General features: G+C 36.6%; 1 protein-coding gene and 1 long non-coding RNA gene across 4 annotated transcripts in view; one reads left to right on the top strand and one right to left on the bottom strand.

Annotated features, from left to right (window-relative positions):
• CSMD1 (CUB and Sushi multiple domains 1) overlaps window positions 1–23,126 on the top strand; it is a 1,865,804-nt gene that overhangs the window by 1,735,454 nt on the left and 107,224 nt on the right. For both annotated transcript variants that reach the window (XM_075923597.1, XM_006137767.4), the window contains exons 50-51: window positions 2,471–2,656; window positions 18,923–19,117. In XM_075923597.1, the coding sequence (XP_075779712.1) occupies window positions 2,471–2,656; window positions 18,923–19,117 (381 nt within the window). The remainder of the gene's footprint in view (window positions 1–2,470; window positions 2,657–18,922; window positions 19,118–23,126) is intronic.
• LOC142827791 (uncharacterized) overlaps window positions 5,221–23,126 on the bottom strand; it is a 38,383-nt gene continuing 20,477 nt past the window's right edge. Inside the window, exons 4-6 of one of the 2 annotated variants that reach the window (XR_012902547.1) lie at window positions 13,947–14,071; window positions 12,932–13,168; window positions 5,221–5,358 (exon numbers count right to left, since the gene is read on the bottom strand). This is a non-coding gene — a long non-coding RNA (uncharacterized LOC142827791). The remainder of the gene's footprint in view (window positions 5,359–12,931; window positions 13,169–13,946; window positions 14,072–23,126) is intronic. The other variant, XR_012902548.1, reaches the window with a different exon arrangement.

Here is a 23,126-nt window from a genome sequence, read left to right as displayed (position 1 = left end):
ACAGATATTTTTGGCGCAGCTTCAGCACTTTGAGGCTATGTCCAGACTGCAAGCCCCTTTCGAAAGAGGCTCTTTTGAAAGATACTTTCGAAAGAGCCTCTTTCGAAAGAGAGCGTCTAGACTGCACGCGGAACTTTCGAAAGAGCAAGCTGCTTTTTCGAAAGAAAGCACCCAGTGAGTCTGGATGCTCTCTTTCGAAGAAGCCCTATTTACATTCAAGAATGCCTTCTTTCGAAAGAAGCACTTTCGAAAGAAGGCATTCTTCCTCGTGAAATGAGGTTTACCACCGTCGAAAGAAAAGCTGCGTTCTTTCGATTTAATTTCGAAAGAACGCGGCTGCAGTCTAGACGCAGGTGAAGTTTTTTCGGAAAAAGGCTACTTTTCCCGAAAAAACCCCTGAGTCTGGACACAGCCTGAAGGAAAAATTGAATATTATGTGCAGTTTGTTCTGCAGTATGTCATGCAAAACAGGGAGATATTAGAGTTCCTGGATTTTAAGTAGGCCCTGCAAAATTATCACCAAGCCAGAGTGGAAGTGTCTGTTGATAGAGCTATTTTGCTGATTAAAAGAATGCTGCAGATTCATGTATTTACTGCTCAAGTGACAGAGAAACAAATTCTTCTCTTTCATTCTGTAGTCTTCTGATTTTCGTAGTATTATATGCAGTTTTCTACTGATTTAAGCAAGTATAAATTTAGGTCTACATATAATATTTTTTTAATTTGAACCATGATATTTTTTCTTTTAGACAGTTAATCATGTTCTGGCTTATATCAGAAACTGATATCTTGCGTATGCTGGGGGAAAGCTAAACCAAAAGGTTAGAATTAAACCAGTTGCATCCCAAACTAACCCCCCTCAGGAGCCATGCCATGCCACACATTTTTTTTCTATCATGACAGAAAATCATTGAAAGAGAGGATTTGTGAGAAAGGGAGGAAAATGTTGCCAAAATGCTGATACTAACAGAAAAAAAAATACACAGTGTGCCTGGGAATGGGAGATTTTGGTAGCTTTAAGGGGGTAGAAAAACAGGGTAAGATTTCAAATTTCTATTTAAAAGTAGAAATAAAGGCTCCCCAGCTATTCCAAGTATTATTTGGCAAATTTAGGGCTAGGTTCCTTGTAAAATTCATATTAACTTTTTTTTATAGGAAGCAGTTTATTTTGTCACATTCTTTCAGTTCTATTTGAGTGTGCAATTTGGCATATTCCAGAAGGGAGCAAACACAATAAAAAACGACTAACCAAGAACTTGAATCACATTTATCATTTCATACTGCCTAGTTTGTCTACTTGTAATCAAATTCCAAGCACTATGTAGTATTTAATTTAAATGCATCAAATGTGACAGCTTTGAAATAATGAAAACAACTTTGTAGAGTTACGTTTATTGTACCGTGACAATGCATTGTGAAATTAATCCTTTACACTGAAGCAGGTAAATTGTACCATTAATTCAATTGATTTTTTTTAGTTGTTTCTTCTCTTGTGTTCAGTAGGCTTCTGGTAAAGGCTGTCCTTTTATTCTTTTGACAAATATTGATTTTGTAAATGTAAATCAAAGTCAACAGTCCAAAGAAGAAAGCAAGCAAAGGCAAAATTATTTGTGTTAAAATATTTGTGTTTGTATATCAAAGTGTTATATATGAGAGACTGGACCAGAACAAAAATGTGATTCTGCACATATGTAGATTTGGTTTCCTGTATAATCCTTAATTAAACAAGCTCAATTTAAATATTGTGCTATTTTTTTATATTCCAAGTTGCTGGTAAAAAAAAAAAAAAAAAAGATTAAATCTTTCTAAAGAAATAAAAGGGTAAATTTAAAAAAATGTCAGAGTCCCAGTTTATCTAGCACTCAAGAATTAGCCCCTGGGAGGGACTAGCTGCACTGAGTACTTAGCCACCCAACATGATAGATAGGTATGTACAGAAGCTAGTGCTGTTTGTGCTGCACTCTATTTTTAACATGCTAACTTGATAAGAGTTAGTATAGGTATGTCTCAAACTGGAAATTACAGCTCATCTTGAAGTGTAGACATACCTTTATTTGGCATGATGAAAAAATGGAAGGTCTACAGAGAAAATGGGAACCTAGTATTTAGTAGACAGTGAAGCTTTTCCTTCATTGATATTTTATTTGACTTTGGCCTCTTGGCCTTTCATATGTCACTTTTTTTCGGATAACTTATCATCTACCGTAACTACAGAATTGACTGAATTGTACAAATAACATATGAATTTACAATAAAGTTGACCTACATTTGCTTTACGTTATTTCATGTATCCATTTAAAATATTCTTGGATTAGTTAGAGACTTGTATAAGTAGACAACATTTCACTGATTATTGATAACAACGATGACAAATGTACGGTTATGCACATATGGTTTTTGGTATTTAAAGAATAAACGTGATTGAAAAAATACCTGCAGATACCAGATTTCCATCTTTTTTCCCTCCTAGCTGTTTCTTGTGGTATTCCAGAAACTCCAGGAAATGGTTCAGTTGTGGGTAATGAGTTCACTTTGAGCAGTAGAGTGATATATGAATGTAACGAGGGCTTCAAGCTAGAATCTAGTCAACAAGCAACAGCAGTGTGTCAAGAAGATGGATTTTGGAGTAACAAAGGAAGGCCACCTGTCTGTAAACGTAAGTATGAAATTTTTCTCCACATGTATTCCTATTGAGTATGATAAGAAAAGTGTTCAGTGGTGAAATTTAGATCCAATGTCAATTAATCCCACATTTTGGATGTTATAGGGTAATTGTGCAACTCAGGCTTAGCCCATAATTTGATCATATGAAGTATTATAGCATCTGTATAAGTATGCACAAACTCACATAAACAAAATTCATGTGTTTTTAGATGAAGTTCAGACATCAAACATAAAGTCAAGGAGCAAATTAACATTGGTTAATAAAACCTGTTAAGATTACTTAATAAAGCCTACAAATAATGAACATACCTTATTTCCCTTATTATTAATGCTGTCCACTTCACATCCTCTATTTTCTGTTATTATTTGCCTGTTGCATCTTATTTTAATTAGCGCTGTAAATTATTCAAGTCAAAGACTATCTCTTTAAATGTTTCTATACTGCCATTACAGTGAAACCTACTTCTGATTGGATGCATCTACACTGTGCCCTTACCTCAAAATAAGCTACGCAATTTGTGCTATGCAAATTGCGTAGCTTATTTTGAGGTAATTTTGAAATAGCTTATTTTGAAATTCAAATTTTGAGATAAAGCGCTATTCTAAAACATCCTTTAATCCTCGTGGAATGACGATTTCAGGGATGCTGTAATAGTGCACCCGCTATTTCGAAATCTATTTTGAAATAACACGTGCTCTCCAAGGACATGGAGTGCGCAGTGTAGATGTACCCATTGGGATCTCTTGCTGCTACCTTGACTAAAACAATAAATTAAGATCTAAGTAATGAATTAAGCTGAGCTTTAGCTGTCCTTTTCATGTGCACAAATACTGGCAAAATTTAAAAGCATAGACTTCATTTAAAAAAATATTGCTCATCTTAGGTATTGTACTTAGTGTTTTAAATACTCAGTTGACAATGAACTTAGATTTTAGAACCTGGGAGAAGGGTATGTACCTATTTTCTAGATTCTGAGCAGGAGAAGCACCTTTTTTAAATTCTCCATAAATGTCTCTCATACTTCTAGGGCAAAGACAATAGTATGACAATGTATATTTAGAAAGTAGCATGTTTTACTGCAATAAGGTTTTGGAGTTCAAATTCTTTGACAGCAATATGTCACCATCCTGCACTATTGGACAAGTGTGAGTTTTCTTTAAATACTTTCTGAGTTTTAATTACTTTTAAAATCTATTTTAAGTTGTCTAATAATTATTTTATTTTACTGAGCCTTATGGTGATAGAAAATGACAAAATGCCCTTTTTTTGTCATGATTCTTCATTTTCAAGCTGTGGAGTTCAAGAAGGTATCCATAGATTATATGCATTAAATATACAAATTCACTCAGACATCCACAACTTGACAGCATATCCTGTGAAAGTGCCTGAGGCTGAAATATTACAGACTACCTGATACAGGCTGAGTAGTCTCTCTAATGAAATTATCCACAATTGTATCAATTATAGTAATATTTTATGTAATGTGGATAAGAGGTAACAAACCAGTTCTTTTCATGTTAGTCATGAAAGAGCATCAATGAAATAAACTAATGATTGCTAGCAACCTAGACCAGATTTGAACTAAAGGTGTAGAAGTAAAAACCTGTATTTAATATATATCATAAGTTTGAGTAAGCCAGTCTCCAGGAATTGTTACAGAGGGGAAATTTATAATAGCATCAAACTATATTAAAAACTGTATATGGAGAGAATAATGTGTACCAGAAAACTTTGTCAAAACTTTAGAAAGGGTTAAAATGAATAAAATATATATTTCAGTGTGTTTGGGAAACACAATTTGAAGGCAAGGGTTCTCCCCCCCTTCCCTCCCAGTATTCTGTGTTCTTTAGTTCTAATAAAACTGATATTTCCCAGAGGCTACTTTCTAAGATAACTTCTGCACCTCCTCAGCTTAGAGCTGCTTTGATTTTAGATTGTGTGAAATTCTCATCTGAGAATAAACTACTCACAGCATTTAGATTATTGATTTATGCTGAACTTCAGGGATTCAAGCAGAGACATTTTATGAAATACTCTTTTAAAGAAAGTCATTTTAGGTGCCTTCATAATAAACAAACGTGTCCAGTGAGATCTCATTTAGAATGGAGTAGCTGGATTTGGGTTTTGAGGATGCTTAATGAAACATATGCAATATATCCTTGTTCCTCGTTTCTATTAGCTTCCTATACACTATCTTATTCTGTTCAAGGTTCTGATTTTGCAGTGGTTTCCAATCTTCTCAGCCTGAGAGATGAACTTATATCAAAAAGGTCAAGTGGGACAAATTCTCCGTTCTGTTCTGTTTTTTTGTGTTGTAAAGGGATGAGAAAGTGCATGGAACCCACCCATTAAGTCTCATCCTTGAGACTCTCCCTGTACAGTGGAGTCCCATATTGAGCTCTTAGCTCTCTCTGCTCTCTATTCAAGGCAGGAATAGAGAGTGACTTGGAATATGCAGTGATCCAATTGGATGGCTTTTAGGGGCCATATACCAGCTGGTTCAAGTTAGAACAGCCCCTAGACTGAGGCAAGATATCAGAGAACTGTCATTAGTTTGGTGCTTCTCTTCCTCCTATTCTGATTGCCGATTGTAAGTGCTTTGAGAGAGGGGATCAATCCATTGATAAGCACTCTCCCAGCCTGAGGCAGAGCCCGTGAAGACCTTGTCCATCTTTCTCTGGAGCTCTCACAACCTGTAAGGAAGCAGGTAATGGAGCAATCAGAATTACTTGTTCCTCTCTCCTTTGTAGTGCATCAGGCAGTCAGTGAGGGTCTGCTAAACAGCTGCAACACGAAAATGACAGCAGGTGCCCAAGTCACATATTTCCCCATTATCACACTCCATCCTGGGAAAGAGTGGGATTTTTTTGTTTGTTTGTTCAAATAGTGTACAAGCAAAATACACAAAAGAAGGAGCTGGATGAGCAATCTCTTTGGCTCACCTGTTGGCTCTTTAATTCCCTTCAGCTTCCACCACTAGTTCCTGAGGGTATGTCTACACTACCACCCTAATTCGAACTAGGGTGGTTAATGTAGTCAATCGAAGTTGCAAATGAAGCCCGGGATTTAAATTTCCCGGGCTTCATTTGCATCTTGCCGGGCGCCGCCATTTTTAAATCCCCAGTAGTTCGGACTCCGTGCCCGTGGCTACACGCGGCACGGAGTAGGAATGAGGAGTAATGGTAGTACAAATGAGAGAGCCTAATTCGAACTACCTACTCCGTGCCGCATGTAGCCGCGGGCACGGAGTCCGAACTACCGGGGATTTAAAAATGGCGGCACCTGGCAAGATGCAAATGAAGCCCAGGATATTTAAATCCCGGGCCCCTTTGAATTGCTGTGTTCCATGGCAGTGCCCTCTTTGTCCTCCCTGTCAGCAGGCCTAGTCTTCAGCAGAACCATGTTAAGGAGAACTAAGCCTTAAGTGTCTGAGATCAGTATACTAAAGTAGGGATTAATATGCCAAACTGATTTAAAAAACAGAAACAATCCTAAAGGTTTATCCTCTGATCCTGAAGCACACTCTTCTCCCACTGCAGAATCCTATTAAAGTTTGTGTGACTGTGCAGACAGAAAAATGTGCAGGGGTAGGGACCATACAGGCAGATTATTTTGCAAATTTGTTGTCTACACTGTCAGGCCAGAAAGAATTACATAAGAATGGCCATAGTGGGTCAGACCAAAGATCTGTCAAGCCCAGTATCCTGTCTTTTGACTGTGGCCAATGCCATGTCTCCCAGAGGAAATTAAAAGAACAGGTCCAATAAACAATCCCCTCTCACCCATTTCCAGCTTCTGACAAATAAAGGTTGGGGCACCATTTTTGTCCATCCTGGATAATAGCCATTGATGAACCTATCCTAAATGAATTTATCTAGTTCTTTTTTAAATCTTGTTATAGTCTTGGACTTCACAACATCTTTTGGCAAGGAGTTCCACAGGTTGACTGTGTGTTGTATGTTTTAAACCTGCTGCCTATTAATTTCATTCAGTGATTCCTAGTTTTTGTGTTACGGGAAGGAGTATTTTTTTTCTACTCCAGTCATGATTGGAGACCTCTATCATAGCCTCCCTTAGGCTACGTCTAGACTGCACGCCTTTTGTGACAGAGGCTTTGTCAACAGATACTGTTAACAAAGCCTCTGTCAAAAAAGAGCTTCTAGACTACGATCAGTATTGTCGAAAAAGCAAGCCGCTTTTTTGAAAGGGAGTCTAGATGCTCTTTTTCGAAAAAGCACAGTTTGCATGCAGTAGCTCCTTTTTTTCGAAAGAGTACTTTCAAAAGAGTACTTTCGAAAAAAGGCATTATTCCTCATAAAATGAGGTTTACCGCTGTTGACAAAACTGCCACGTTCTGTCGACTTACTGTCAACAGAATGCATCGGTACTGTAGATGCAGGTATAGTTTTTTCGACAAAAGTCAACTTTTGTCAAAAAAACTCTGTAGTCTAGACAGCCTTAGTCTACACAGAAGATAATGAAAGTTTACTACAAACAAATACATTATTGAATATAAATGTACCTAGAAAGTAGGTCAAATTATGTACTTTTTACTTTTATATTCCCTATTTTTACTGTTGGATCAACTCTTTATTGAAGGACAGTCTTTTAGAACTTTATAAAAAAGCATTTTGCAGACTCAAACTAAGGAGCATGGCAGTTAATTAACAAGAACTGAGTGAATAATTGTTTTTTTTTTTTTGTTCAAGAGCTCAAACCAAAAAATCTGCCAAAAATTAGTTTGAAACTGAAACTGAATGTTTTTGATTTGCTTACCAATATGGAAAACCCAGAAAAAAATCATTGCAGAATCAAAATAATATGGTATCTGTGGAATTAAATATGGGTGGTTGTTTTTTATAAATCGCATTGTTGCCAACTTTTCTGCGTATCAGAGTGGCTTTCTACACTTTATAGTCCTTTTTCATCAGCAATCAGACCTCATATTATGAACTATATTGAGGGCACCAAAGCCTATGTGGATCTTGAGGGTTTTTTTCCTTTCTCTTTTGTTGTAAACACTCTGGCTATGTCTCAATTGCAGCACTATATTGAGATACCAGAAGTATCCCAAAATAGCTATTCCTCATCTTTAAACAAACCCATTATTTCAAAATATATTTCTAAATAATGAGCATGCTATTTCGGTGTCCTTGTAACTCTTGTTCCATGAGGGTTGAGGGATTTGTCAGAATAGCACTTTATTTCTAAATTTCAAAATAAGCTATTTCAAAATTACCGCAAAATAAGCTACGCAATTTTTGTAGTGCAAATTGCTTAGCTTATTTTAAGGTAAGGACACAGTGTAGATTCAACCTTTGGGTGGTGTCTGTCATAGTCCTCTTTAAAAATGTAAAGAATCTGAAGTTGTGAGATGTCCCATGACATGTCAAGAATAGAAAATCAGATGGTGCTGCCTGGTAACAGCAAGGTTCAGAAATTATAAACTGGCATCAGATCTGGCATGAAGTTGTGAAAAAGCTGTATTTTTGCTTATGTCCTAGAATATAGGGGAGATTGCTGTGAGGAATCCAGTAAAAGTTCTGCTATTTAGCATGTTGGGAGACAGGGGAGGGCTGCCAGTTAATCAAATACTCTGATTAATGGAGAATTATACTTTGCCAATTGAATATCATTTTTAAAAGATTAGAATATAATAAAATGAATAAAGTATAAAATATTATACAGGTAGTCACCAATTCTGTAGTAGTACCACAATGCAGATCGGTCGGTTTCTTGGTTCTACTTTTGGGCTGTTTCTAGACTGCAGGGTTTTTTCGAAAAAAGTAGACTTTTTTCAAAAAAGCTTCACCTGCGTCTAGACTACAGCCGCGTTCTTTCTAAACTAAATCATAAGAACGCGTCTTTTCTTTTGATGGTGGTACTCCTCATTTCACGAGGAAGAACGCCTTTTTTTGAAAGTGCTCTTTCGAAAAAAGGTGTTCTTGAATGCAAACAGGGCTTTTTCGAAAGAGAGCATCCAGACTGCCTGGGTGCTTTCTTTCGAAAAAGTGGCTCACTTTTTTGAAAGAAGAGATTGCAGTCTAGATGCTCTTTTTCGAAAGAAGCTTTTTCGAAAGTATCTTTCAAAAGAGGCTTGCAGTCTAGACGTAGCCTTAGAGATAAAACTATTAGAATCTTGTTCAGGGGAAAAGACAATATGCAATGTTTATTGTGAATACACAGTTCATTTATGGTCCCTAACTACTAAAATTATCCATAACACACACAGACACTCAGAGAGAGAGAGAGAGAGAGAGAGAGAGAGTTCTACAGATGATTGCTCATGTAATCCACTGGCCAGGTAGCCTAGACACAAGGAAAGAATTCAGGTTGTGCCGGTGCATACCGATACTCCTGAAGGGTGATCAAACTAAAAGGCCTGACCTAAAGTTTTACACTCCTCTTTTTAAATGTTTAATCCATAGATCCTGTCCTGTCCCACAGTCCCAGAGCACAATATGGCCATATGACATCAGTTAACGGCATATGCAACTTTGATTTTTTTTTTATGGATTTTTTGTCTCTTTCTTGGGTGGGTTCTTTTCCAAGGCTTGCGTACATTGTTCATTCACCATCAAGACAGTGTTTGCAGCTTGTCATTGAGATGGGCTGGTGTCAGGGACTTATCCCATTACATACATCCATACACACACCCACACACTCAAAATTTTAAATGCTATTATACACATGTTCCTTACTTTAAACAGAGTTAAGGCAATATAACGTTTAAAATGGGGTTCCAGTTACAATTTCTGATTTTTTTCAAAGGCAGTTCTAACACACTACTAACTAACTCATCCAAAAGTGGTTAACACTGTTTCATTTATAAAATCCCACTCATAAAAATTGTTCCAGAATTCATATGTCACATTGGTAAATATAATTTATTAAAAGGGTGATTTCATACTACTACCCTATATCTAGAAGCACTTAAGTGCATATAGGTAGACTACGTCTATATTGTGCATTGTTGCACAAGAAGATATGCAAATGATGTGCACGGATGAATATCACCGCACATCATTTGCATACCTAATGAGCTGCCATTTTTGCGGAAGAGATTTTTGCGCAAGAAGGAGCTGTCTACATTGCTCCTTCTTGCGCAAAAACCCCTTCTTGCGCAGGTGCCGTTCTGCCGCTTATTTTCAGGAAGAACAGCTCCTGCTCAAGAGGGGTTTTGTGCGCAAGAAGGAGCAGTGTAGACAGCTCCTTCTTGCACAAAACCCCCTTCCACAAAAATGGCAGCTCATTAGGTATGCAAATGAGGTGTGGCAATATTCATTCCCGCGCCTCATTTTCATATCTTCTTGTACAACAATGCGCAGTTTAGATGTAGCTGTAAAGTTTTCTATACAGTCGTTATGATACTACATATTATGGCCAGTGCCTGGTGTACATCCAGATCACTAAAAATGCACTTAGCACGACTATACTGAACATAATTTAAACTTTCTGTGATGATTCAGAAGACACTTCATGATCTTGTAGGGCCTCAGGATAATCATTATGAAAATCAATTATCACTGGAAATGTAGGAGGTGTAGGAGATTGCCCTGAATGTGTACTGACCCTGAGACATAACAAGGAATCTGCTTTTTAAAATAAATCTTTGATTTCAGCTTGCTTACTTGTCTTCTGCCTCTTTTGAATAGAAGTTGAGTGCAGAATATGCAATTGCATATTATGCTAGGCAGTACACTAGTCCTAATCACTAGATTGAAGATTTGTATTGGAAGATATGAGAAATACCAGTTAATTTACCTTTCTAGTTAATTGAGTACCAGATAATGGAGCTTTAACCATACATAGTTTCAGCTTTAGTGAGTCAAAAAAGAACTATTCAAAGCACACTGTTGTAATATTTTAATGATGGGGAATGTGTATGCTATTTCCCCTCAAAAGACTAAAGAATGTGAGAAGTGATTTGCTTTCAACTATAAATGTATTTTTCCAGTCTTTTAGTAAAGGGGAATATATCTTCTGTATTTCACTGGAGCACTATATTTGCCATATACAATATCATAATGATAAGTGGCAATGAATTTCTCCAATTACATGTATATAATCCAAACTTCAAATGATATTCCCGTTACTACTTTGTCACTTGCACATATTATTTAATTCTACTTCAGGTAGAGAGGCACCACCGAGGTCCAGCTATGCTGTGGTTGGCACAGAACCCATGCTCTGCTTCAGTTTGCAGCATAACTTAGAGCAGACTACTTCAGGTTGCTATCAAATCCACTCATAACCCAGAATACGTATGAGGGCTTTCCTAAATTTTGCAAGCTAGAACAGTTTCCACTGGCCAGATGTCTCAGGTACACAGTACATTCTGACAGTGATTCCTTCCAGCTGTGGCCTACCCTGGTGAGTCCTCTATGCTAGTTAGAGAATGAGTAATAGTATACAGCCAGCTGTATATGCTTGAAAGCAATCCCAATATGCCATGTTAGAGAGGAAGTTTTCCGTCATCTTTGTACTGTTAGAGCAACATAAAGGGGTGTGACTCCAGGACAGGATCTGGCCCAAGAAGTTTTAAAGATGGGAGTTCTTAACTCATTAGAAAACTGCAGGGCGTAATTTTCCAATCTTATGAAAATGATAACACAGTTATCATAGTTTAGTATTTTGCTGGCTGATGACTGCACAAAATTCCAAATATTTGTTCAACTGAAATAAATAAAAATATGGCCTTTTTTCTGCCATGGGAGCTGGGTACCCTGTGGCTACTTTAATAAGGTGTAGAAAGAACATCTGTGAACTGAGTAACACAAGTATCAGGGAAGTACAAATAAAACTTTGTGCTCCATGTCCAACCTGCACTCTCCTTTAAGACTTTAGTCAAGTATCTGACCTAAAATATTGTGTCATGAAGTGACATCATGCCACAAAATAAGCAACATCACATTTTATGGTATTTCACTGTGATGTTTCTCTTTAGAAAATGCACTTACACTAAAGCTACTAAGTTGTTGCTACTTATGGATCACAACTCAGACATCATGGTGCAATGTCAGGATGTCACAGTGCACTTATTCACTAGCTCTCTGGAACTACAGTAGATTGACAAGTGTCTTACCAGCTCTCTAAAGTTAAGTACCACAGCTTTATACAGTCTATAACTAGAAAACTATGGCCTTTTATATTTATCTAATTCATGCTATATTATAAAGAATATATGTGAGTATTGATTCTCTCTCTTTTTCACTCTCTCTGTCTCCCCTATCTATCTTCTATTTATCGATCAAATCAGATTTATTACTCCATTAAAGCTAAAATGTTAAACCCAATCCCCATTATTTTTTTTCCTTTCCTTTCATAGTTGCAGCCCAGAAAAATGTGGTGATGGTTCTAGAAATAAAACACAGAACCCTGAGTTTATAATATACCAGAAATGTAAAGGTTATTCAGAAATAGATCCTATAGATAGATAATGTTATTGGTCTTTTTCATGGTTACTATGTTTTTGTTTCTTAATGTTTAAGAACAAGTCCTTCAAGTCTGTATGCTCATTTCCTAATTTCAAATATTTTAAGTCACAGTTTGAACCAAACCGATTACAGAAATCTGAATACTCCTGATATCTTTTTAGAATATGCTCGATAACTCTAGAGTTCTAAGCTAATATGAAGGTTTTAGACAGTAGTGACTACTGCTCTCTTGTGATACATGTCTAGCAATTTATGCTGCAACAAATATCATTTGTATTTTTCATTAGGTTTCTGAACAATAATTTAATTGAATGAATTGCTGCCCTGAGGCACAAATAAGAACTAAAATAAGCATCTACTGTGTTATAAATGACAAAAATTGTTAATGTAGTTAGATGATGCATCATTATTGTATTGGCATTTTGTTAATCAAGGACAATGCATGGTAAGCTGCACTTCCCATTTCTTTTAATCAGAGAAATTTAGCTACAGGGATAGCAGCCAAGTATCTCATGCCATTCCCCTTGCATATAATAATAATCATATCTAGCTCTTATGACTAGTGATTTTTCTCATTACACAATTCATTTATGAAAATTATTTATTGAAAAAGTAATGAAAAATTGTAAAGGAACCTAGGCGGCTGCTTAGAGCACAATGTGTAAGGGGACGCTGGCGTAGTACTTAGAATACCCTTGTCATTTATGTGAAGGCAAGCAAAGGCTGACAGACATCAAAATAATTCAACTGAAGAGGAAAAATCAGTCTCCCTTGAAAATCTCAAAGGAGGGAACAAAGAAATTATCAAGGTCTTTTCATAATTACAAACCCTTTGCAGAAGAATGTTCAGAAGTTGAACTCTCTCAAATGGGAAGGAAGGGAACTGCTCTTTCCCTTTGTAGCAGAGTCAGGAGAAATCTTATTTTCCAAAGTCTCACCACTCCAGACATGAGTCAAAATCTTAAAGATCTAAAATGACATCCAGTGAGGAGTGCATTTGGATGGCTGTGACGCTTGGGCCTTCATTCCTTATGGACTTTTGTCTCCCAATGGTCAAATATGGCTTCTTGAAAAAACAAAAGTACAATATTTAGGAGTTGTACAACTGATAATAGGAGTCGTGATGCAACTAGTGAAAATGATTAAGCTACAGCTGGGACTGGAGGCACCAGGAATGCATCTGTAGCATGTGCTCAAAATGCATCCTAAATAATCTGATTAAACACCTTGATTAAATATGACAAAATTAAATAACTTAAAAGTGGCTTTTATATGCAAATTAAGTTCTTTAGACAAAATAGTTTTCACTGTTTGTAATTTTTCTTAAAGAATTTTAATCAATAACCTTATTAAAATGCAACTATGTAAATATTTTATTTTAAAAACCTAACTGAAGTCAACAGAACTGAAAAATTAATTCCCCTTGCAAATTTATGAGCGTAACATTCATTTTGATTAGTTCTGTTAACTTCAGTTAGTCCTGTTAACTTCAGTGAAAATACTAACAGTATATAACATTAAGCACGTACATAAATCTTGGAAGTATGTAGGTCTAATACAGCTAAAGCAACATGATTAACATAAACTATTTCCTTTTTGTCAGTACCATATTACGTGCAGGGGTGAGTTTTAGAGGCAAACATATTTTATAATGATACGGTAGCTTCATTTCTCAGTGCTTTTTTATGGCAGTTATAGTTCAAAATAAATTCTTGCATTTGTGTGTATTCATGGATATTAGTATATGTAGATTAAATAATTTGTAGAAATGACACCTAATCTGACTTTCAGATATGTAATTACATTTACTGAACGAGACTTAGTAACAAGCAATGCTTACTTACACATTACTTCATAAAAAACAAATCAATGCTGAAAGAAGGCAGTTGCTTCTTTACATCTGAATGAAGCTGAAATTATCTCTGATGCAAATAGTTTCATCTGTACATATGACAAATGTCTGTAGTCTCTGTTGTACACAAAAGGAAGAGTGAGGAGTCTAATTCATTATGGCAGTGCCCAGAAAACCTGGGCAAGCTAAATAAAGCAACTTTTAGTCTATTTTTTTATCTTCTAAAGGAAGTGGAAACTAATGAATCAGAATAATTCACTGTAAAATTAAAAACTACTATACCTCAAGCAGCAATGTAGAGTCAGTTACATCTACATATAGCCATGAATGAGAGATGGCATATTGTATACTCTGGGAAGCACATATTGTATTGTGTTGCAGCAAAGTGTAAAAGTGATGTAGAAAAGTATGCTAGCTGTTAGAATAGAGTTGGTTTTTGTATATAAGACCCATCAACAAAACTTTCTACTAAATTCTGTGTCAGATTAAGAGAAATTGTAGAGGAAGCTCATTTCCATAAGGTTGAAATAGGTGAGCCTCTTATCTCTAAAATTGTTTAAGCTATGCCCTGTGTTTGGGCTTGAATTTCTTTCCTGGTGAAGATTAAGCTTCCTTTCATCTTTGAAAGGACTGTCTCTCTAAAATTGAAAATTAGTTTTATGGTAGTTCTAGAAAGTTACTGAATATTCATTTAAATAATGTATATCACATGGTAGATGTGTATATAACCCAGTTTTATACTGAAGAGTTAAACATTTTGGTACTTTAATAATAACTACATTTGGATTGAACTGACAAAGATATGGGATATGTACATGCCATCCCTCTTTGGCAAGAAAAGCCTCATATTTTCCAATCACTCACCCTTTGGGTCATTTTCCCAGTTGAGAAACTCTTGCATCTTTCCCACATATGACTCCAGCAGAGTCAGTTCTGTGTTTTGTAATGATTGAACCTACATCATGGGTGAATGAAGTACTGGAAAGACATACTTATAATCATGGTTTTCTAAAATATGTTAAGTAATTAACAATAAATACAAAACAGAGGATATGTAAATTTTAAAAATGAAATATTTTAAATCATACTCCAGGCTTACCACTAACAGACTTCTCTCTAAAACTGTGTCTATGTACCAAACCCTTCAGGGCTAAATTCCCATTTGCACTAGGCTACCTTTATACCACCCTAGCAGTAGGTGTAAATGTAATTTATAATCACTTTTTGGACCATTAACACTGTCAGGGTGGAATAAAGTGGCCTTAGGATATGACGATACTACACAGCTTTTAGTGACAGGGCTGTGTAGACACAGTTGTGTTGCTAAAAGGCAAGCAGTGTAAACACTGTTTTTCTGGGCTTTTGCCAACAACAACAACCTTCCACTGTTTACACCAATACTTGCTTTTACAAAGCTTTTGTCATTCTCCGGGAGGTGTTTAAGAAGCTGTAAATGACAACATCTTTGTCTCTCAATAGCCCTATACTGGCAATTGTGGTTTGGGGGTAAACAAGATAACTGTTTCTTGTCATAAGAGTCTGGTTGCTGGTAGCCCTTGATAGTCACAGTGCAAAAAGGTACAACTTCTTTTTTCTACAGCAGTGTTATTTTGAAATGCAGGTTCTGAGTTATTGAATTTTTGAGCATTTCTTTACTTTTGTTTTAGATCCATATATATTCCTGAGCATTTTAATTTAGAATAATTTTAAAGTAAATATCATCTGCAGTGAAATAAAACATCTCATGATAAATGTAACATTTAAATCACTGTTGGTAAGATGGAAGTCATTTTAATTAGATAACAAAAGGCTATATCTTTAGAAGATGCTCTACTAACTTTTAAATACTCTCAGAGGGGTAGCCATGTTAGTCTGCAACTTAAAACCACTTAAAAATGAGTGGTTCTTTAACATGTTAGAGACTAACAAAAATATAGAAAAACAACGTATAGTCTAGCAGCACCTTAAAGACTAACACAGCATGTAGATGGTATCATGAGCTTTTGTGGGTACAACCTACTTCTTCAGATGACTGAGTAGTAGTAAAAGTTCAGATCCAAGAATAAATAAGGGAAGGTGGGGGAGGAAGAAGGAGGGAGAAAAATAAAAATAAGAGAAAAATAGTGAATTGGATTGTTCAGGTTACAAGAGGCTGATAAGAACAATTTGCACCTCTATAAGTACCTATTGGTTGGTTGGTTGGTTGGTTGTCATTAGGATGTGGAAGGTAGTGTGGGAGCCAGCCAATATCTTCATTCATTCCTCCCTGATAGGAATCAAACTTGTAAATGAAGTTAAGTTCCAACCCTTCTCTGTGCATTTAGCTTGTGGAATTGGGCTGAAACAACACTGACTCTAAGATCCATTAATGAGTACCCAGGCAGGTTAAAGTGTTCTCCAACAGATTTCTGTATGTGTCCTTTTAAGATATCTGATTTGTGTTCATTAATTCCTTCCCACGGAGACTGTCCAGTTTGTCCAATATACATGGCAATTGGGCATTGCTGGCATTTGATGGCATAGATCACATTAGTGGATGTTCAGTTACATCAGCTCCAGCTGACATGGTTGGGTCCAGTGATGAAATCGCTTGTGTAGATGTATGGACAGAGTTGGCATCGGGGCTGATTGCAGGGGTGGGTTCCTGGATGATTATGATGGAGGTGTGTTGTGTGATTACTGTAAAGAATTTGTTTGAGGCTAGGGGGTTGTCTCTAGGCAAGGATTGACCTCCCCCTCAAGGCCTGTTAGAGTGAGGGGTCATTTTCCAGGATAGGTTGTAGATTGTTGACAGTATGTTGGAGGGGTTTAAGTTGTGGGCTATAGGAGATGACAAATAGAATTCTGTTGTTTTCTCTTCTTGGCCTGTCTTGAAGTAGTTCATGTCTGGATACTCTTTTGCCTCTGTTGATCTATGTTTTCACTTTTCCGGGTGGGTATTTCAGTTTTAAGAATGCTTTATATAGATCCTGTAGGTGTTTGTTTCTGTCTGTGGGAATGGAGCAAATCCAGTTGTGTCTTAGGGCTTGGCTATAAACAATAGATTGAGAAATGTGTCTGAGATGGAAGCTAGAGGCATGAAGGTAAGTGTGGAGGTTGGTAGGTTTCCGGTATAAAGTGGTGGAAATGTGTCCGTCATGTAATTGTGTCAAGGAAGCAGATCTCTCATGTGGAGTGATCCAAGCTGAGGTTGATGGTGGAGTGGTAGTTGTTGAAATCCCTGTAAAATTCTACAAGGGTCTCTTTCCCATGGACCCATATAATGAAGATGTCATCAATGTAGCATAAGTAGATTAAGGATGGTAGGAGGCGAGGGCTGAGGAAATGTTCAAGGTCATCCATAAAGATGTTGGCATATTGTGGGGCTATGCAGGTGCCCATGGCTGTGCCACTGACTTGAAGATACAAATTGTCTCTGAATCGAAAGTAGTTGTAGGTGAGGACAAAGTCACAGAGCTCTTTAACCGGGTGTGCAGTGGTGTCATCAGGTATGGTGTTCCTGATAGCCTATAATCTGACTTCACATGGAGTATTGGTGTAAAGAGCTTCTACATCCATGGTGGCCAGGATGGTGTTTTCAGAAAGATTACTGATGTTTTGTAGTTTCCTGAGGATGTTGGTGGTGTCTCAAAGATAAAAATTATATAATATCGCGAGCTTTTCTGGACACAGCCCATAAAGATGTTGGCTATTGTGGGGCCATGTGGGTTCCCATAGCTGTGCCACTGACTTGAAGGTTTACATTTTCCCCAAATTGGAAATAGTACAACCTATCCTGGAAAATGAACCCTCACTCTCACAGGCCTTGGGAGACAAACAAATCCCCCTAACCTGAAACAATTTTTTTCCAGCAACTGCACATCACACCTCAAACATATTCACCCAATAAACTCCATTTCCAACTCTGTCCACACAGCTATACAAGCGACACCATCACAGGACCTAACCACTAAAGCCACCACATCAGACGCTCTTACAAATCACATCCTCTAAACTAAAATATGCCATCAAGTGCTAGCAAAGTTAGTCTGCCATGTATATTGGCCAAACTAGACAATCTCTACAACAAAGGATTAATGGACACAACTCAGATATTTGAAATGGTAACATACAAAAACCTGTTGGACAACATTTTAACTTGCCTGGGTGCTGGTTAATGGATTTTAAAGTAGCCATTCTATTGCTAAGGGTGTGTCTAGACTACAGAGTTTTGTCGACAAAAGTCCACTTTTGTCGACAAAACTATACCTGCGTCTACACTACCGCTGAGTTCTGTCAACATAACGTTGACAGAACTCAGCAGTTTTGTCGACACTGGTAAACCTCATTTTACGAGGCATAACTCCTTCTGTCGACAGAGTTTCTGTCGACAGAAGGTGTTATTGCATGTAAACTGTCCTTTGTGTCTACACTACACTGAATGTAGTGTAGACGCTCTTTGTCGACAGAAGTTTTGTCGACAGTATCTGTCGACAAAACTTCTGTTGACAAAAGCCTGTAGTCTAGACGTACCCTAAGTAATTTCAGGAACTAAGTAAAGAGAGAGACTGGGGAACTGGCCTTCATATGTAAATTCAACAAGTTTACCCAGGGGATTGAACAAAGACATTAACTGGATGAGCCATTTTTACTACTAAATAGTCCATCATTGCCTCCTATTCCTTATATACCCATTGTAGCCTATGGTCTGTTCTTTCTCTTAGTTAAATTTAAATAGATCATCTTTATCTTAGAAAATGTAATTCTACATAACTATGTAATTGTTCTCTTGTATCTAAATGGCTATGTACTACTAAAATCCCCTTGTATTGTTCAATATCTGTTGCTCTTTGCTGGAACTTGCTCCATTTCACATCATGCTCCATTTCACATGGAAAGTGAATAAGACCTGTGAATAAGACCACGAGACATTTTTTGTGACGTAATGTGGAAGAAAAGTGCTGATATTCAAGTGTCCTTTCTTCACAGCTGCAACTTGCCTCAACATTGAGACTCTGCTCTCAGAGCATGTCATCTGGAGACTGATATCTGGGTCATTGAATGAGTATGGAGCTCAAGTTATGCTGAGCTGCAGTCCTGGCTATTATTTAGAGGGTCAAAGACTCATACAGTGCAGATCTAATGGGACATGGAGTGGAGGTGATGAAAAACCAAGTTGTAAAGGTAAGGAGCGTTCTTGCTTATCAAATATACCATACTGTCTGATAGTATATTGTATTCTTAGTGTTTTCTATTTACTTAATTATTGTAATAATTATAGGTGAGAATATTTCATTTTCCTAACGTTCTGCTAATGAATTGAAAGCAACAAAATATGGTTGACTACCACTGGTCAAAATCAAGTGGTGCAAACTGAAAATTTTTGTAAAATGGATGTATTTACACTGTTGAATGTTTTAGAATTAGGGTGTGATTTATTTGTAGATCAATATACACAAAACAAGGTGATATCTAAAAGACATTGCATACATTGTTTACAAAATATTTGAGGAAGTAATTGTTACTTAAATACTTTCTGAAAGGGAATACATGCTCATGATTTTACTTTATGCCCTTGACTAAAATATGAGAATTGTATCATTTGGGACTATGTCATAAATTCATCACAATACATTTTTATATAGTACCTTTCCTACAAATGTAGCACTAAAATCTTTATTGCTAATGATAATCTACATGAGCAAGTGCAGATATAGCATATAGGTTAAAAAAATCAGAGAAGACCTGTACGTAAACGTGGGGCATGTATAAAAGAGTATAAAGGTGAAGATTCAGAGATAGCTTAGTATGGGTATACTGAAGAAGTAGTATATGATATTCAATTACCATAAGGGTTAGGAGTCAGAAACCTGAAGGAAGCTTTTTAAGATGGTGGAGAAAATTAAGGCAAGGGTTTGCCCTGCATTGTGAAGAATCATAGAGGGAGGACTCTGTTAGTCAACTATCTCGGGGAATGGAGAAGAACAAGTAAGATCAACGAAAAGAATGATGAAGGATTTCTGAAATATTTTTCAAACTAGTAATTCTGTAGCACATGATACACATATGAATTCTGTATAACTTAAAATATTTAGGTTTTGTAGAATGCTTATTAACTTATCCTCACAGCAACTCTGCAAGGTAGGTATGCATTAATATCCCTCTTAACTATAGGTTGTGTCTAGCCTGGCCAGTTTTTCCGGAAAATCAGCTGCTTTTCCGGAAAAACTTGCCAGCTGTCTACACTGTCCGCTTGAATTTCCGCAAAAGCACTGACTTCCTACTGTAAGAAATCAGTGCTTCTTGCGGAAATACTATTCTCCTCCCGTTCAGGCAAAAGTCTCTTTTGCGCAAAGCTTTTGTGCAAAAGGGCCAGTGTAGACAGCTCAGATTTGTTTTCCGCAAAAAAGCCCCGATCGCCATTTTCGCGATCAGGGCTTTTTTGTGCAAAACAAATCTGAGCTGTCTACACTGGCCCTTTTGCGCAAAAGGACTTTTGCCCGAACGGGAGCAGTATAGTATTTCTGCAAGAAGCACTGATTTCAGACAGTAGACAGTCAGTGTTCTTGCGGAAATTCAAGCGGACAGTGTAGACAGCTGGCAAGTGCTTTTGCAGAAAAGCGTCCGTGCCAATCTAGATGCTCTGTTCCGAAAATGCTTTTAACAGAAAACTTTTCCGTAAAAAGCATTTCCAGAAAATCATGCCATAGGGAAATTCCCCTACATTCAACACCTTTGTGTCATGGGGGAAGGGAGTAGGAAACAGAAGGTTGAGCGTGCATTGTGTGTAATTATAGATCGCTCATTCTGTGGGGTCTGATGGTGCTGATTTCATACCCTACATAATTTAAAGCAGCCTAGGAGTCCCTGTGGGACCTGTATACCAGTCAAGGTTCAGCACAAGAGAGCCCTCCTGTGATTCATCAGCTTCACATAATCTTTTCCTCAACATGTTCTCTCTGCTGCGATCTAAAGGAAAGGTGGTATGCCTGCCTTCAATCCTGTACTTTGCCTGTTAACAATGCAATCTTTCAGAATCAGTTTTATAGTTTATATTTAGACTTCTTTTATTCTGAAAAGTATATGGAGAGAACTAATCTTATCTCATATGCAGATTGAACAAAGAGAATCCCCATGGAGTCATATATAAAAGAGTTCTTGGAACAGAGGATATATTGCCTAATGCCAGATTTCTTCCAAATAAATTATCAGAGTCATTCTTCCCTATACAACCCTGGTAGGGCCTGTAGAAATGTTAGTAATGTTTTGTATGCTGTGTTGATATAGCTGTGTCAATCCCGAGATATTAAAGAGACAAAGTGGATAAGGTAACATTTTTATTGGGTAAACTTCTGTTACTGAGAGAAACAAGCTTTTGAGCTCACACCAAGCTCTTCTTCATGTCTGGGAAATTTACTCCCTCTATCTAGACGTACCTTAAGGGTATATTTGTGAAATAGTTCTTTTTGAATAAACAAGGTTAAAAAATAGGATAACTCTTTCATAACTGCTATTAAATAAAAAGGAAGAGGTTGATTTTTCTTTTGTGGTTAAGAATAAGGTTTTGAGTTCATTAACTGAAATTACACTCTTTTTCTTTTGTGTAGTCACTATTAGAGACACTCTAAAGCTTAGTTTTCCACATTTTTTAATTAGAAGCTGATTTTGCAGCTAGTTCACAAATAGTCATCCTGGGATCCATTCTCCACTCGCTGAAAAGTTTGTTGAAATGGCTAGTTTTTCACAAACTGCAGAGTGGTAGGAACCCTACTTAGATAATTAGGGGGAGTGATCCAGAAAAGAAGTATTTAACAAAGAGATAAGAAATAATAGATGCAAAATCCTAATGGAGTTGTTTATGCACTCCTGATTAAAGATTTATTAATTTATTTGAAAGATAAATGTGTTATCTATAGTATTTAATTAAGGCAAACTTTAGCTGTCATTTAGCTGTCATTATATGTTAAACATTGTATGGTGCATATAATATCAAGATGCAGAAACATACTAAAAATATTTGGAGACGTCAACAATGTTTACTGTGCTCTGCCACTCACGTATACAGAAGAGGCAGTATAAATATAGATAGTGTTCTACCTATGTAGTCAGATTTTTTTTGAGGAAGCAGAAGAGATAATTATTGGAGAAATTAAAACATTTAAATCTTATGTTTGAATATCCATTTTGATATTTTATATATAGAGAGGAAAAAAATGTGAGTTTTCTAAAGAACAACTCACTAGAAGTCAGGTTTGGAGATATCTATGGATAGGGAGGCTAAATGGGGGGAAGGGGTATTAGTCTCACTTCATTGCTCCTTAACCTTATGCAGAATTGCTTCTTGAACAAAATATAAGATGCAGTTTCAATCAAGTGGAAAAATCAGAAATTGTTTGACAAATGTTAAGTGTTTCATGACTATATATATATAGTCCAGTCTACTGTATAACATTTTAGGGAACTAAATTAAAATGCATGTGCTATACACATATCATTTTTCTGTATATTTATAATCAGACATCTTACAACATTGGACCTCCCCACAAACAAATTCTGTTTTACTTGAATTTCAGTCAAGAGTAATCCTTACATTAAATCAGGTGATGCTAGTTAGTAAAACTAACATACACAATGAGCTTTGGACACCTATTTCCTAAGCGTATATTCTGACTACAATGAAATCCAGTTGAAATGGTTCCCTACTTTCCACAATGGGATCCCATTAAAAGTCCTAAACTACAGCTGCCGATTATTACCAAGTTACATACTATAGCAGAATAGAGAGACTTAAGGATTGAAATAGGAAACTTTAGTTTTCAGTAACATGTGCCTTTGAAAATAAAGAAAATGTAGAAAAGTTCTGTGCTAGTAGTCAGTGAAATAAAAATGGAACTATCTATGCTAATATAAGTGTTTCAAATTGCCATCTTTACAGTTGTATATTAATTGAAATAAAGGAAAGGTAATAGATCTGGTTTAGCTATGTTTGACTAGCTATTCAAAGATTTATCATACTTAATCAGGTAGCTAACAGTACAGAAAATTATTGTAATATCAATAGAATATACTCTTTTGAGAAAAATCAATGAATTCAGTATATAAAAAAAAACCACACCCTTTAAAAGGTGCAATATCTCCACCTGGGAAAGTTCAGGGAAAGGAAATTCTTCCTAGAATTGGTAGTGTTCTGGAT

Source organism: Pelodiscus sinensis, chromosome 3 (assembly GCF_049634645.1).
Source record: "Pelodiscus sinensis isolate JC-2024 chromosome 3, ASM4963464v1, whole genome shotgun sequence".
NCBI classification, from domain to species: domain Eukaryota; kingdom Metazoa; phylum Chordata; order Testudines; family Trionychidae; genus Pelodiscus; species Pelodiscus sinensis.
The sequence above is the reverse complement of the archived record's forward strand: the minus strand, read 5'-3'. Positions and strand labels throughout refer to the sequence as shown.